This window comes from Poecilia reticulata, chromosome 1 (genome assembly GCF_904066995.2).
Source record: "Poecilia reticulata chromosome 1, P_reticulata-male-v2, whole genome shotgun sequence".
NCBI lineage: Eukaryota > Metazoa > Chordata > Actinopteri > Cyprinodontiformes > Poeciliidae > Poecilia > Poecilia reticulata.
The window spans coordinates 12,155,769-12,171,115 of NC_088830.1; the positions used below are offsets into that span (position 1 = coordinate 12,155,769).

The 15,347-nt window shown below is 39.8% G+C and overlaps 2 protein-coding genes across 2 annotated transcripts; both read right to left on the bottom strand.

The window, feature by feature from the left end:
• Positions 1-24: 24 nt before the first annotated feature.
• Positions 25-1,535, bottom strand: c1h19orf53 (chromosome 1 C19orf53 homolog). The gene is made up of 3 exons (XM_008410565.3): positions 1,375-1,535; positions 1,054-1,109; positions 25-972 (listed from the first exon to the last, which is right to left on the bottom strand). The coding sequence occupies exons 1-3, from the start codon at positions 1,463-1,465 to the stop codon at positions 826-828; spliced, it is 294 nt and encodes a 97-aa protein (XP_008408787.1). The 5' UTR covers positions 1,466-1,535; the 3' UTR covers positions 25-825.
• An 845-nt stretch (positions 1,536-2,380) lies between these two features.
• On the bottom strand, positions 2,381-14,649 carry mri1 (methylthioribose-1-phosphate isomerase 1). Its single transcript, XM_081606147.1, has 6 exons — positions 13,986-14,649; positions 11,769-11,992; positions 10,207-10,376; positions 9,953-10,129; positions 9,657-9,881; positions 2,381-7,447 (listed from the first exon to the last, which is right to left on the bottom strand). Exons 1-6 carry the CDS (start codon positions 14,115-14,117, stop codon positions 7,314-7,316), a joined length of 1,062 nt encoding a protein of 353 aa, XP_081462273.1. The 5' UTR covers positions 14,118-14,649; the 3' UTR covers positions 2,381-7,313.
• Between the last annotated feature and the right edge of the window lie 698 nt (positions 14,650-15,347).

Genomic DNA, 15,347 nt, shown 5'->3' on the forward strand with positions numbered 1-15,347 from the left:
ATTTATTCAACATTACTGAACAGATTCACTTGTCAAAATAAGCTTTAATTTGATAGAATTGCAAATATAACATTTCAGATATATAAAGTTTTAACACAGGTTAGGACTGGGCAATAATATAGACAGGCGATTAATTTCAGTCATGTCAGATTTTTCAGTCATTTCACAGAACTCTGAGCCAGAACCGGATGGGGGATGTAGGCTGAGGAAAGGCTTTAGCTGCTCAACCTCTCCTGGCTAAGCTAAGCAAGAATGGTGGCATCAACTAACTCTTGCACTCTTTGGTTGCCTAGCAACTTGCGCAGCAGCAGTTTCATGTTTTGCCACTGTGTCTCATAACTGCTTAAAAATAATTGAAAAAGACAGTGAAAACTGTATAAAAATGGAAAGGTTTTAAACCTTTGAAATACTGCTAATCAATAATTATCAACATGAACCGATATGAATCAGGATTATATGATAAATGTATCACATATATCGCGATACATTTTTTCAGCCGTATCGCTGGTTTACCATCAGAGGTTATTCTTCTTTATTATATACTTTACCAGATTTTAGTTTAAGGTACAGATCATGTACTTGTGCAGGTTCGTTTCTGTAAACATCTAAATATCCAGGCTGAAAACAAATATGGAAAACAGAAGCACAAAACATTTATCTCACCTTTTGTTTTTTTTATTGTACAAACACTATAAAGTGACTGAAGGGAGATGGAACCACGCTGAACATAAAACAGCAAACACTGTGTTTGAAAGAATTCTCTGCAGCCCCAGCAGAGGTTCCACTAAAGTCCATAACCTGATGAGACCCGGGCGGTGGCGGCGGTTATTTGGAGCTGGATCCAGGGCGGGCAGCGGCGGGCTTTCCTTTCCCCTCAGCTCCTTTAACCACAGCCAGGGGCTTGTGGAGGGAAGAGCTGGCCTTCTGGGTCACTTCCTGCTCAATCTTGTTCCTGATGGCAACCTCCAGACCCTTCAGGGAACGGCAGAATTAAAATTAAAGTTTAAGGAACCTCAGTGAGATCAAAATGTTTACACTGAAGAATGTTCTCACCTTCTTTAGCTTCTGTTGCTGAACCACTTGAGCCTTCTTGGGTGCAATAATCCTCCCTGTAGAAGAAATATAAGGATGTAGGTGAACATCGTTATGTTGAATTACTGTTTGCTTTTCAATATATGAGGGTAACATAATACATATCTTTACCAATAAGCTAATAAGAGTAATATCAACTGTATAAACTGCTTAAAACAAATACATGTCACAGAGAATGTCCGTTGCACTTAACAAGACGTGTTTGGTCACATGTTTAGTTCATATCCGGTACTTTTTAAATTTACCAGACCTAAAATACTAGAATTATCGAAACAGTCATACCTCCTTTCTTCGGTCCTTTTTGTTTGTTTTGTTGGTGTTTCTTTGACCCTCCAGGACGCTGAGCCTTAAATTTCTTTGAGCCTTGAGCCATTTTTACCGAGAAAGAAGCTCCTTCTTCGTGTCACAGCGTGGCGCTTTACGTCCGTCTTTGTTCGGTTACAGCCCCCTGCTGGTTAGTTAGCGTCACACAGATATTCAAATCACAGGGTTTCGAATTTTTCTGCGCTTTTCTCGAAAAAAACAAACAAACAAAAAACTGTTGGATGAAGTATTATTTTTTTTATTTAGATTATTATTTTTTTAATTGTATGTATACAGAAATGTTATAGCCCAACCAATCATCGGGATGAATGCTGTCTGATTAACGGTGAACTGAACAGGTGAGGAACATACTGTAGGTCATTTCTTCCATTTTGGCTTTTTGTCACCCTTACATGTTTCAGATTAAACAAATTTTAATATCAGACTAATACAACCAGAGTAAGAAAATCTGCATCAGTAAAGTTTCAAGGTAAACACCACTGTGAGAACAAAGACACACATCTGTTTCATTTAGTACCTTAGCATGAATATTGTAAATCTGCACTACAAAACTTGACTTTTTAATCTGAAAACCAGTCACTAAAGGATCTGTACCATTTGTTTCTTTAAACAAATGGTAACTACACACATTAGCAGTTACTTTTCCTGAAGCTGACCGTTTCCTTACTTTTTCCACTTAAAAGTTGATATTTCAGTCGAATGGTTGAAGCAACATGTCTGTCTTGCAGACATATTCATAACTCTAGACATCTTTTTACGTTACAACCACAAAGTTCAATGTATTGTATTGGGATTTATTTAAAAGACTGACAAAGTGGTGCATAACTTTAAAGTAGAAGGAAACTGAAACTGCTTTCAACTTTTTTTTTTTTTTGAGTTTGGCATGCACATGTATGCAGTCCTTCTGGTACCTATTTGTGAATTTAGTTTTGACTGTCGGAAAGAAAAAAAACAAGGGAAAATATGCCATTTCACTGTGGTTTTATTCTTTTTCTGTATTGATGTGAAAGAGAAATCTCTTCATTCATGACAGCCTTATATTCATATACGTATATATATTTATATATAAAAAAGAAGAATCCAATTTGGAACCATTTCCACGTTACAAACGTAAACAGAGATCAAGTGATTATCGATAACAATGAAAAACTTGCACTTAAAGAGGCCATCTGAACAACACTCCATCTATTTTAATTCCTTTTTTTCCATAACAAAAGAGCAGCTACTTTAAATCAGTTTAGTCAACGTGGAAACTCTGGATTTTTGGCACCAGGACATCTCGGTGTATCTATCAAACACTGCAGTGTACTGATGCAGCTTCAGGACATGTTTAAAAAAAAAAAAAAAAAAAAAAAAAGGAAATCTAACCAAAAGTCCAGTTGATTCAGAATCTAGCCACAAAATTACACTTCACTTTGGGATAAAGATCCGATCAGACTTTCAGTCCAGGTTTGTTTTGTTCGAATCGGCTCGCTCTGCTGCAGCCTGGCGCTTGAGAGGTAGTGCGTTTGACTGAGGAGGCCTCCCCAGCATGGCGCTCCGATGGCCTACTCACACACAGTCACGATGAGAACCAGGAAATGAAAACAGACCACAGTGAGACGGGTATAATTATCGTGGACAGACAGAGAGGAGACCTTGTACCGCTTAAAAAAAAAAAAGACAGGGGCTTGTTTGTGACAGACTTGATGGCCTCATAGCTGCTACATGCATGTGGAGCATAGTCATAGAAACGCCCCAGAAAACGTGTCTTGAACAGAAAACCAGCATTTGCTTAAAAGTTTTCTATGCTCGCATTGTGACCCAACTCTATGTGCCGAGGTTTAACGGGAGAGAAAAACGCAGTGAGACAACTTTACAGTTTTCTAATATATAATCAATCAGGTGATAGATACAGTGATTAACAATGGATTTTTTTTCCTCATCTTTTTTTTTGGGATTAAAAAAAACAACTGTGAATTAAAGTTGCAAGTTAATATGGAAACAGCAGAAATGTACATTATTAGGGTTATGGTCGAGAGGTTTTCCCCACCTCTTTAATTTTTTTTTAAATGATGTAATGTTCACATGTAGTCAAAACTTTTTCCAGTTGTGTGTAGTGAAACAGCAACAGACTGATTGTCTAAAGTATGTTGTGTTAATCATTAATGAAGCCATTGATCCTGGTCTTCCTGTAGCGTTACAGTGGGCTGGTTTTCAATACAAAAGTCCACTATCAAAACAACTTCTAGCCAACTTAGAGAAAGGGTTATTTCTTCTTCTTTTTTTTGTTGTTGTTGTTGAAAGTAAAAGCTTTCTTAGATACCTGACATTATGTTTGGACATAAAAAATAAAAGCTCCTGTGTGTTGAAAGCATCTTTCCCACAGCCTCTTTCAGATATGTTGAGATCTTAAGGGAAAATATATCTAGTAATTGCTCTGACATGATTTGCAATGCTCAAATCATTTGCAAAAATACAAGCAAGAAACAAGTGAAGCCACGTTTTTCCTTTTAGCGATCGATTGGACAAAGGTAGCACAAGCTGTTAAAATAAAAGCTTCACTTTGTAGTGTTTGTCCATTCGTATATATAGTTATATATATCATTTTCTACCCTCTTCTATAAACTACATCACAGTGGCACACATGGAGACAAAAGCTCAGAAAATTTACCAAATTGTTTAAATGTAACCTTTCTGAAGAAACAAAATGGCTGACAGGCGTTAAGTGATAGATTTGATTTATCCTCATTTTATCCTCCCTGATTTTGATGCATTAAAACTGATTATATGCACATACACAAAAAAACCCAATTACAAATGCAGCCTACCAGAAAAACATTTCATTCCTGCAGTGTTTCATATGCATGGAGACGATACTGAATCTGAAATTGAAGCCGACCCCAAATTTCCTCATTTACCCCAAGACTTTCCCCACTTTGTTTGATTCTTATGACCTTTGAGCACAAGTCACGTGAAACTCTTGACCTCTTTGTCAACACCAAACAGCTTTTTGGGGGAGGTAGGAACTGCAGCATCAGCTGAATACGTCAAAGGATTTCTCAGGACCCGAATCGCTCTTGAAGCGGGGAAAACTTGCAACCACTTCTGAATAACCGTTAAAAATATCTATGTATGCATGTCAGGTAAGTTGCTGGGTTCAGAGATCTTTAGGTCTCATGATAAGGTGAACACAGTAAATTAGGCTCAAAATTGACTAAAGTCAGCAAATATTATGCACTCACTGTTTTTGCCAAATACAAAATTAGAAAATTTGTAAATATATCTTTACCAAATCTCTCTAACTTTTCTATATGATATCAGCGCTACGTGATCTTAAGTTGTCGAAAATATGCCAAGCCTAAACTTATCGTACAATAACTATGGAGAAGATCTTTTTTTTTTAATGCTTCACACCGTCAGGTTTAGAACTGTACATGACTTCAAAATATAACATCAGTTAAATTTAAGTGGCGGGTTGAATCCAAACAGCTGAAGCACATTCTGAAGGGAGCAAGAAAGGCAAGAAGTGACCGAGAGTCTGAAGCCCGCCGACTGAAACGTGTCCGGCAGAAAGAGAGAGAGGCTTTACATTCAGACTGCAGATGGTGTTTCTGTGTTGGTTGCAATGCTTTTTTTTTCTTTCTTTTTTTTTTTTTTTTTTTACAAATACTGCAAAGGAAAAACAAAACAAAAAATAAGGAAATGCTTTAAGGAAAAGTTCACGTCCACATAAAGACGAAGGCGTCTACCACTCACACCTGCTTTCTGTTCGCCATCGGCTCTACAGTCGGTGTGGCCAGATTAGTGAAAATGTATTAAAGCAGAGATCAGACTCCTGTATTAAAGGAACAGGAAGTAACATTTATTTTCCATTAAACTGCGTTCAAATTTAATCTTGACTACTCATGCTTGTTAGTCATTTCTAAAGGCAACATTAGCTTATTGAATTAATTTCCCACAATCTGACTATTTTTCCTCTGCTCGACGGCTCAAACACCCGAAAAAAAAAAAAAAACTTGTTTCAACACTTCATTAAATCCAACAAATTCTTTTTCTTTTTTTTTTATTTATTTACTTTATCAGTCATAGAGGAAATTGCTACATCTTAGCTCCAGGGTGTGTTTTCATTTCAAATGATCCATTACAACTTGTTTGGTGACTCAAAATGTTGTTTTCTTTTTATCCGTTTCCAACAAGAACGCAGTCGACTCGCATTCAGACGGTTGTGCATTTGTTTCCAGTCGACGCACGTACGGGCTGCTGGGCACCTAAACCCAAAATGTCTTGTGGATCTGCGCATCAGACATCCGTTTATTAGAATATTTCACCATTTTCGGCTTATAAATGCAAACAAAACAAACGTCCATTCACAGAAGTTCTTTCTTTAGACTAATTAAAATCAGATAAAAGGTTAGGGAACATCAGCTTTGACGAATAAATTCTGATAATTGCTTCAATTTTAATTGGATTAAAATCTAAGATTTCTGAAAATACAAACTTTTCAGAGGTTTTTAAATTTGTATTTTTATAGTCTTTAGAAAGTTCAAAATAACCAGTAAGAACTGGAATTGGCAGGTCAGACCTTAATGAACTGAAGGAAATGACTAATCTGTCCATCTTTACTTGTACTAGAACCTTGCATTAAAAAAAGTCTTTAATGATAAAGAGTAACAGAGAAATGGCATTAAAGTACAAAACTATGCTGAAAGACAGGAACCAGTGAACAAAATTAAAATTAAAGCCACAGGTGGCTGTTTTCTCTCTTTTTTTTGCTACCAAGTAAAAAAAACTGACTGCACATAATTCACGAGCGATAATCGAATAATATTTGACGAGAAGTCGCAGGTGAAGTGGTAGTGAACCAAGACCTCCATTTTAGAGTGAACTATTCCTTTAAAAAGTTAGGATTATATTTAAAAAACAGCCCCAGGCTCAGAGTGTTTGTGTCTCTAGAGTAGAGCCGTCTGTCAGGACACGTGTGTGTGTGTTTATAGGTATTATGCAAGTATACATGTGTGATATAATACAGTACAGTCAGTGAGATGAAGACATGAAGTGAGGTATAAATACAGCCATGTCCTGTAAAAGGTTTCAGCCGATTGGTTCAAATATCTAAACGCACTGGTTAAAAAGAAAAAAAAAAGAAAAATTATTTTACCAAGAAAGGCTGTGTATAAACATCTACGATCTTTAATTTCAATTAGTTATTGTGAAAAAGTTCTACACTGAATAACTGAAATTAAATGTTAATATAACATTTTAAGTGGCAAATTTGATTTTAAGTAACCATATTTTTGGTTAAAATAGCAGTACCTTTTTTTTTTTTTGTTCTAGCAGAGGTTAGTTTTCTACATATTTACACTACCGGCAGGGAATAGATATTTACAAGTAGGTAGCAGCATTCTGGAAATCACGACTGATATGTTATGGAAAAAGTCGTGTCCTCCTTGTTTTTTTATTTTACTTCTTTCCTCAGCTATGACTCTAGAAGCTTATTTTGCCAAACTGAATTAAACTGAGTCCAGCTGTTGAGCGCTGTTGGCTGCAGAAGCTGAAGACTTAAGGAAAAAAAAGAAGAAAAAAAACTGAAAATGAATCGTGGAATAAAGTGAGATGTGAAGATGACAGAAAAAGGATTTAAAAGTAAGGAGAGACTGCACGTGTCTTCCCAACTCCTTGCAGTGAAAAAAAATCTCCTGTTTTTTTTTTTTTCCGTTTTTGTTTGCGGCTGGCAGAGAGACTAAAGATTTTCAGACAGTGCACCACTGGCACGTTACAGTGACTGTGCATTGACTAAAACCAAAGTAAAACCACCAACTGTGCACCCTCAGTGAAGACAAGACTGTCTTTTAGAAGAGCGTGACGTGAGTGTGCAGTGGTGCACCGGAGCCAGCAGGGGGCGCTGGGAGGTCGCTTTAGAGAGCGGTGAGGCGGCCGGTGAGCGCTGCCTGGAGCTCCGATGGGAGGAAGACCCCCAGCTCGGTGATGATGCCTCCGGTGATGAGCTGGTGAGGCGTCACGTCAAACGCCGGGTTCCACACCTCGATACCTGCAGTCAGGAAATGGTGGTTGTTATTTTGATGGGTTTTTTTAAACGGAGCATACAATTAAAGACTCGTTAGGTAGATGTCTGCTCTTACGCATTGCCAGTCTTTCATGCACTCAGTAACTGTTCCGAGTTCCTTCGTTTGAGATCGCTTACAGGAACGCTGTTCTGAGATTTAGTGACTGGCTAACTTCCGCCTGTAGTCCTTCGGACAGGTAAAACGAAAGACGTGAATCGGAAAACCCATCAAATGTTGAGCGGTTTCAACTTGTATTCTCATCCGAAACAAACTGCATTGCAGTTTTCTGGCCGATCACCAATTATCGATCTTTTAAAAGTCTGACCAGTCGATTACGATTTTGACCGATACCATTTTTTGGAGTATGAGAAGCTGCTAAATATAGCAAAAAAGTTGGGATGACTATTGTAGTAGGTACAATAGTACAATAACTGCTGATTATTAAGAAAAAACAAAACAAAAATCAAAACAAAAAAAACGGAGTATGCTCTTACGTGAAGGTTTCAAAAATGCGGCAAGAAAACCTGAAAGTTTTCAAAGTATGAAAAATAAATCACAATGGGTCTTTCTATTGTTTTTTTTAAGCTTCTGCTTATTTTTAAGCAGAAGCTTAAAAATAAGCTTGACAGGCTCTTCTAAAACTGAAACAGCATTGATATTTATAGATTATGATATACTGCATAGGAACAGATTTATTTATTTTCCACCCATTAGATGATTCTCAATGTCTGCAGGTAGATTGTGCATGCACCGCTAATACTACAAATCCCAGAATGCTCCTGTGTTGACTTGTCAACCACAAGACCCCATCCTCTGTTTACATTAAATAGCGATACACAACATAGCTGTAGTAACGTTCAAGTTTTTCAGCTATAATTCTTCTAATCTACATAAAAACAACTAGATCCCATTATGTCTTTCTAAATATTTGTGTAAAAACAGAAGTAACATGAAATTGTTTCACACAATCAGATACTGACCAATGGCTGACAAGAACTGCATTTATGTCAAACCATTATTTTGAAATAGTTTTAAAACTGTAATTATAACACGGCTGTCAGAAAAGATAAAGAGCTCAGAAATGAAGAAGCACCAATCTGTCACTCAGTCTGTTGTCCTTATTGAGACTGGTGCATTATGTCAGTGAAGCATAATGAGAAAGTAATACATTGAATCGTTTGTCATCAGATCACCTAAAGAAAAAAAAAAAAAAAACAACATTACCGTCTCACAGACTTTGCCTCCAAGGACCTCATTAGTGCTCAACTTAATCAACGCATTTGCTTTGTCTGCAACTCGGCACAAAAACGCCCCAGTCTCCACTCAAATGTGGAGACGTTTTAAAGTCTGAGACATCAGCATGAAAAGACTGAGCTCCAGCTTATCCCAGACTAAGTGCAGTTTGTGAATTTTAGCTCTTTTAGCTTTTAAGGCCAAACTTCCTAAGAACAGCGTTTTTGGCGCTTCATTTGACGTTTTCAATTCAGTGTCAGCAAGTCAAAATCCTGTAGTTTGATGGCTGAAATGCAACAGTTTGCTAAAAAAGTTGAACAAATCAAGGAAAGAATGTCCAACTGATAAATCAATGTGGAAACTGCTGCCTTCTTTAGAATCAGATTTTATCCTTTAAAAAGCCACTTTTCTTTTCAGCATTTTTCCCCTTCATGGTTTTTGACACATACTGACATAAAAGCAAACTCCATCGTTTTGTCAGGACTGTGGAGAAACTTTATATTTAACCAGGGTTTCTTCAGGTTTCACCAACTCAAATGTCAGACTTTTTAAGACATTTTAAATGCCGTTACGAATGAGATTTCAGACCTGCATCTCCACAGAAATGTACAAAATCCATATAGCCAAGTGCCGATAAATTTGCAAAGAAGCGAAAGACGCTAGCTAGCTAGCAAGAGTATGTTAATAGCAAGTTGTTGATAGATTCAACCGTCTCGAGCAACAAACTCAGTGAAGATGTCTGAGTGCGACTCAAACATTTTCCTGACAGAAAAACAGATTAAATGAAAGTAAGACAAAATTTAAGACCTGTGATTAACATGTGAAGGGCTAACTTCTTTTTAAAAATGAACTGAAGACATTTTAAGGCCTTGATTTTAGATACATTAATTAAAGACTTAAGGACACCCTGTTAGCTGAAGTTTCCTGTCCCGTATAAATTGAGACGTTCATGTTTCCTACCGGGCGCCGCGATGGGGACTCCGTTTATACTGGTGAGCTCCTCAGGGGGCCGCACTTCAATGATGATGTCCCGGCCGCTCTCAAGGCTCAGGTCACACGACGTGCTGGGTGCAGCCACGTAGAAAGGGATCCCATGGTGCTTTGCGGCGATGGCCAGCTGGTACGTGCCCACCTTGTTGGCTGTGTCACCGTTGGCGACGACTCGGTCAGCACCCACCACCACAGCTGAGAGAGGAGGACAAAAAAAGTTGATGAGACGTCATGGGATGAAAGACGGCGTCCTCGAGAGTCCTTACCTGTGATGTCCATTTCCCTCATGGTGAGGGCCGCCATGCTGTCCGTGATGAGCGTGGCAGGGATGCCCTCTGCGACCGCCTCGTACGCCGTCAGCCTGGAGCCCTGGTTGTACGGCCTCGTCTCCGTGCAGTACACGCGCTTCAGCCGGCCCAGGCCGTGGAGGCTCCTCACCACGCCTGCACACAGAACCGCGGTTAAGAGACGGAAACGCCCACAGTCTGCCCTCCCGTCGGATCCGAAGCTCCCCTCTCACCGAGCGCCGTCCCGTATCCGGCCGTGGCCAGCGACCCGGTGTTGCAGTGCGTGAGGATGGTGACAGAGTCCCTCGGGACACCCGAGAGGATGTGCTGGGCTCCGTAGTTGCCGATCTTCCTGTTGTCGTTGACGTCGCGCTCCAGCATGTCTTCGATCCATGAGATGACACTGCAGGGTGGAAGTATATGGAAAATATTTAGTGCAAAGGAATAAATTCGTCTTTTTACAACCAAACCTTTATAATAATTTATCCAGTCTTTTACTGAAAAGTCGACTTTGCTCTATCCAGAGTGTTTTGAAAGAAAGTTAGCCAAATCCTGTTTTAATAAGAGAGTAAATTTGTTCAACTGAGTCTAAAAGGATTTGAAAACTAGAGTCTGCTCTTTTAATACAGCAAATGTGCAACATCTTTTTTCAAGTTTTGGATCTATGATAAATAACATCCCTTTCCTACAAAAAACACAACAAAACAAGCACTTAACTAGACTTTCCTCCCCTCACAAAAACCTCAAAACCGCTTCAGTGTTGTGGTTACTAGCTACTGCAGGTGAAATAGTTACTACTAAAAATGGATCCACATTGACCACCGTCCTTCTTCAGAAATACCCGTTTGACACAAAGCAGCACAAACTGCTTGCAACGACACAATTACAAGGGATTCGTCAGACAAAAATGCATCTGTAAAATAATTGGAATGGATTTACCAGCAAATGAAGGGAGAAAGAGTGATTTTTATTTTTCTAACCGAGGCAAACCTGATGTGCTGTGGTCTACAAACAATCTGCAGCTGACATTTCCTGTGGCAATTACACATTTCTTCTTGTGGCAAGTGTAATGCTCACAGCTACCAATTTGCGCTCTAAAAAAAAAAAAGAAAATCTGATAACATTAACAGTTTTTTTTTGTTTTTTCCCAAACCCACACCTGGAGTTGGTGCTGAATGAGTGAGTGTGTTAAAGCAGCAGCAGCTACTTCAGGAGAATCCAGGAAGGTGAAAGCTGGAGTTGAATAATTTCACACTAAAGTTCAATTCTGCTGGTTTCACACAAAAACCGTGTGCTGTGATTTCAGGTTTTATTTTTGCATATTTTCAGTATCCTGAAGGGTTTTTCTGTTCAAGTGTTAAGAAGGGCTGGGTGATAAACCGATTTCAGTTCAATTCAAAAATACTTTATCATACCAAAGGGAAATTAAACACAAATACTAAACCAATTCATAAAATTTTTGTTTCTTTAAGATCAAATTTTTTGGAAAATCTGGATTTTTCTTCACTAATGCCCTCCTTGTGTTTTCACAGCTCAAAGTGACGTCGGCTCGCCAAGGCCGCCATCTTGTTGGACAAGCTTCCATTTATTTTGATTTTGAGTGAAGCTCAACTCTGTAGCAGAGTATGAGGGCAGATATCAGGTTGGAGTATTTACAGACCACCTAATTTTACAATGGTTCCTAATAAATCGCCACAGAAAACAATCAGCAGCAGAACAGGGACTCAACGTAGGAACACCAGGTTTCTGCGTGTCGACGGACTCGTGCAGGACGTCCGCCAGCCCGCCTGCCCACCTGTCCCTGAGCTGCTCAGAGTTCTTCTCCATGCTCTCGTTCTCGGCGAACTCCATCAGCTCGCGGGCGGCTCGGCCCATGTTGACGGCGGTGGGCCTGGCTGAAGTGAGGTGACACAGAGACTCCCTGATGAAGGTTACGGGGTCGTCGCCCCCGGCGCCCGCCCGCAGCTCAACGGCCAGGCTGAGGCAGCCCACGATGGCGATGGCTGGAGCGCCGCGCACCTGGACAGGGAAGGAGAGGTCGGTCGTCACGCCGAGCCCGAGACGTGTTGGTCAGAAAGGCAGCGGGGGCAATAGGATAATCTGTCACTACCGTTTTGAAGCTACAGTTAGCATGTCTGTAAAGCAGCAGAATGCAGGCTAGCCAAGCAGCAGAGAGCTCGACTGATTAAATCTAAAATCATCTCCCAGTTTTACTCCATTAAGGTAAATTAAAAAAAAGAAAGAAAAAAAAGGTTGAAATCCTGCATAGTAAGCATTTAAAACTATAGTTAGTGGGTTTTTAATCCTCATGTTTTTTTGGGTTTTTTTTTTTTTTTGCTTAAGTCACAGCAGCAAAAACAACATAAATTTAATCAATAACACTTTTATACATTTTAAATTACCAGGACAAGCTACGCAAATATCATACGAGCAATCAGATCGTTTTTACAGTTTTGTTTTTAGTCATGATAAGGCTGTGATAATGTGGCATTTTTAGTTCAGGTTGCCAACCCAGTGAAACAGAAGTACATTTGGGGTCTTTCCAATTACTATTCATTTGGGCAGTTCATCTAAAGCCCTTTATATCAGCTTGTTCAAAGGTTAAGACATCATTTATCTAACATTGCGTAGATAAATGATGAACATAGCAGATCATTTTGGCAGTTTAGGAGACTATACTAGAAAAGGTAACGTTAGACCTCTCAATAAATTAGCACATACACAAGAAGTTAATTAACTTTAGTTATTTAACTCAAAAAGCAAAACTCAGACTCACTACTCACAGGATGACATAGTTCAAGGTTTTATTTCAATTAGTTGGACGATTGTGGCTTATAGCGAGTTTATATCCAAAATTCAATGTAGATAATATAAGAACAATAAAACTGTTTGGTTGATGTTGTTTTAAGTACTTAAATTCCAGGATCACTGAGAAATTATGTCCGTGTACCAAACCTCCAGACTCTGGGACCTAAATTTAAAATTAAATACAAGATATACTCTCCCCTGAAAAAATTAATTAGGCCACTGAGTCACAGTTTGGTCATTTCTTTAGTAATGCAGTAGTGGTAGTTCATGTCGAAGAGAAGCTCCCTCAAACTTTAGAATGGTCTTTACTCCAGAACTCTCTCATAGCTGTAGTTACTCCCATCGCTGGTGTACTTTTTTCCTTCCACTCCACTCTTTCCTTTTGATACGTTTATATACAGCGCTCCAAACATCCATGGTATTAATGTGCTTTTGTGGCTTACTGTCCTTATGGAGGGTGACAATAATTGAATGCATAAGCAATACTGTGTGCATCATATCAAAAATAATTTACTGGCTCCGTTATATTTTAATTATCTGTCCCAAACATCAAAAATGACCAGAAATAAATCTTCACAAATACGTCACCCTCCGGATAACGAACTGATGTACCGACATAAACTCTTTGAAGGCGTTCTGATTTATTAAAATGCACCTGTGTGAGATCACTTCTAGCTCCTATCACACTCCTCGGTTCCACCCACCCAGGACCAGCCCCAGACCTCCCTGCTCGGTGTGTGTAGCTGGAGAGACAAAAGAGTGAATAACTGCTGCGCTTTAATTCATAAAAATCTCCAGGAACTTCTATGTTACGCATTTACTGTCGCATTTTTATACATTTCGGGAATGCAAAAACGCAGAAATGGAGCAGCTGGAGGCGTCATTGAATGCAGCACAGGACCAAAACGCGAACAAAAAAAAAAAAAAAAAACCCTGGCAAAGGTCATTAATAATTCATCAATAATCTCTCCCAAAGAAAGGGAGAAGGGTGGCTTCAAAGCACTCGATAAACGCAAATAATAAAAATACAAATAAAAAACTATGAATAGAGGGCAGGTTTCGGTAGCGGGGGACGCTGCGGCTTCAGGTGAACCCACAACAACAACAATAAAATATGGTAGAGGCCGTCAGAGACACATGTGTGCGGCGGCGGGAGCACAAAAGAGCCGACACCAGCCACATGCATTCACCGAGGCGAGCCTACCTTCATGGACTTGATGGCCTCGTAGGCGCCCTGCACGGAGCGGATGTCTTCATAGACGGTCTGGTGTGGCAGCAGCAGCTGGTTGAGGATCTGCAGAGACCCGGACCGGTAGCGGATCGCTTCCAGCGTCATGACCGAACAAATGAAGGAGGATGATAGTGGAGGAGGAGGAGGAGGAGGTGGTGAAGGAGGGGGAAGGGGGATATACACGCTCTTATCACGTTCAGGTTCTTCCACACACACACATACACACGCAGTCTCTCCCGTGTCGGAACGAATCCACGCTGAAGTGACCGCGGCCTGGCGGAGGAAGAGTCCCGTGAGGCGCCGCAAGGAGAGGAGGACGAGGAGTGGAGGGGTGGGGGAGGCAAGTGTAGCAAGACGGGGAGGAAGAGGAGGAGACGGTGTTGCTACGAAAAAAAAGCAGCAGAAGATCTCATCTGGTTGTTAAGAAGCAATAAAAAAAAAAAAAAAGAGTTGAAGGCAGGACTGGAACCCTCCACACACCGACAGGAACTGAAGGCGGACACGGAACCACGTGTTCAGCCGAGCAGGAAGACCTCAGCTCCGGATCCACGCCCACCAGAGTCCCGCTGGTTGTCCAATTTTATCAAGCTGCTCTTCTCCCGGCTGCACCATCCCCCCCTTTTGTCTGGGGAAATTTCACACTCACTCATGCTATTTGCATAACACCAAAGAACCAGCAGCACCCCCCATACAACAGTGGGCACAGCCTGATAAAAGGAGTCTATTTTGGTTCAGTTTTTATTGTTTTGGCCCACTGATTCCGTGCAAGACTGTAATAAGAATATTACTTCCAATAATAAGGAATATCAGAGCAACAAACCAGCATACTGTGTGCTTGTTTTTTTCTTGGATTTTAGGGAATTTAATCAAAAGTAGCTGATTTGTACCAGTTATAAATAAAACTAATTGTGCACAAGATCTGAATAGACATAAACTCCAGACCCAAATTTTATTTTTTTAATGCTTTAAAGTAAAAATACTGCTGCTGCAAATTAACGGCAACAAAGGGGTTTTTATCTCCATCTGGAAATTGACTATCCCTGTAAGTTTATGAAGTTAGGTCTTAAAGTTTTACTGGAGCTCTTAAGATGCATATATTACCTAATCCAGTAAAATGGGCCCGGCAGTGTCCAAGTTTTAAACAAATTTAGTGGTATAAAAGGGATAAAATACAATCAGTGACTGCAAAATCGGCAGCAAATATGGACATCAGCTTAAAGTAATCAAATAATTAAAAAAATGTTTTTAAAGATGGTTTTTAATATAACCAGGAATCTGCAGCTCTAGTTTAGAAAGGAACCAGGAAACCTTTAGAAGCTAATCTGATTGGTGGTG

What these genes read in the sequence shown, in the direction of transcription:
- mri1 (XM_081606147.1), bottom strand. Translation starts at nt 14,117, where the DNA reads ATGACGCTGGAAGCGATCCGCTACCGGTCCGGGTCTCTGCAGATCCTC. An exon ending in AGGCCATCAAGTCCATGAAG is followed by an intron (nt 11,993 to 13,985) that starts GTAGGCTCGCCT and finishes TTCCCTGTCCAG; the next exon opens with GTGCGCGGCGCTCCAGCCAT. An exon ending in GAGGGAAATGGACATCACAG is followed by an intron (nt 9,882 to 9,952) that starts GTAAGGACTCTC and finishes CTCCTCTCTCAG; the next exon opens with CTGTGGTGGTGGGTGCTGAC.
- c1h19orf53 (XM_008410565.3), bottom strand. Translation starts at nt 1,465, where the DNA reads ATGGCTCAAGGCTCAAAGAAATTTAAGGCTCAGCGTCCTGGAGGGTCA. An exon ending in AAAAGGACCGAAGAAAGGAG is followed by an intron (nt 1,110 to 1,374) that starts GTATGACTGTTT and finishes TTTCTTCTACAG; the next exon opens with GGAGGATTATTGCACCCAAG. An exon ending in AGCAACAGAAGCTAAAGAAG is followed by an intron (nt 973 to 1,053) that starts GTGAGAACATTC and finishes CGTTCCCTGAAG; the next exon opens with GGTCTGGAGGTTGCCATCAG.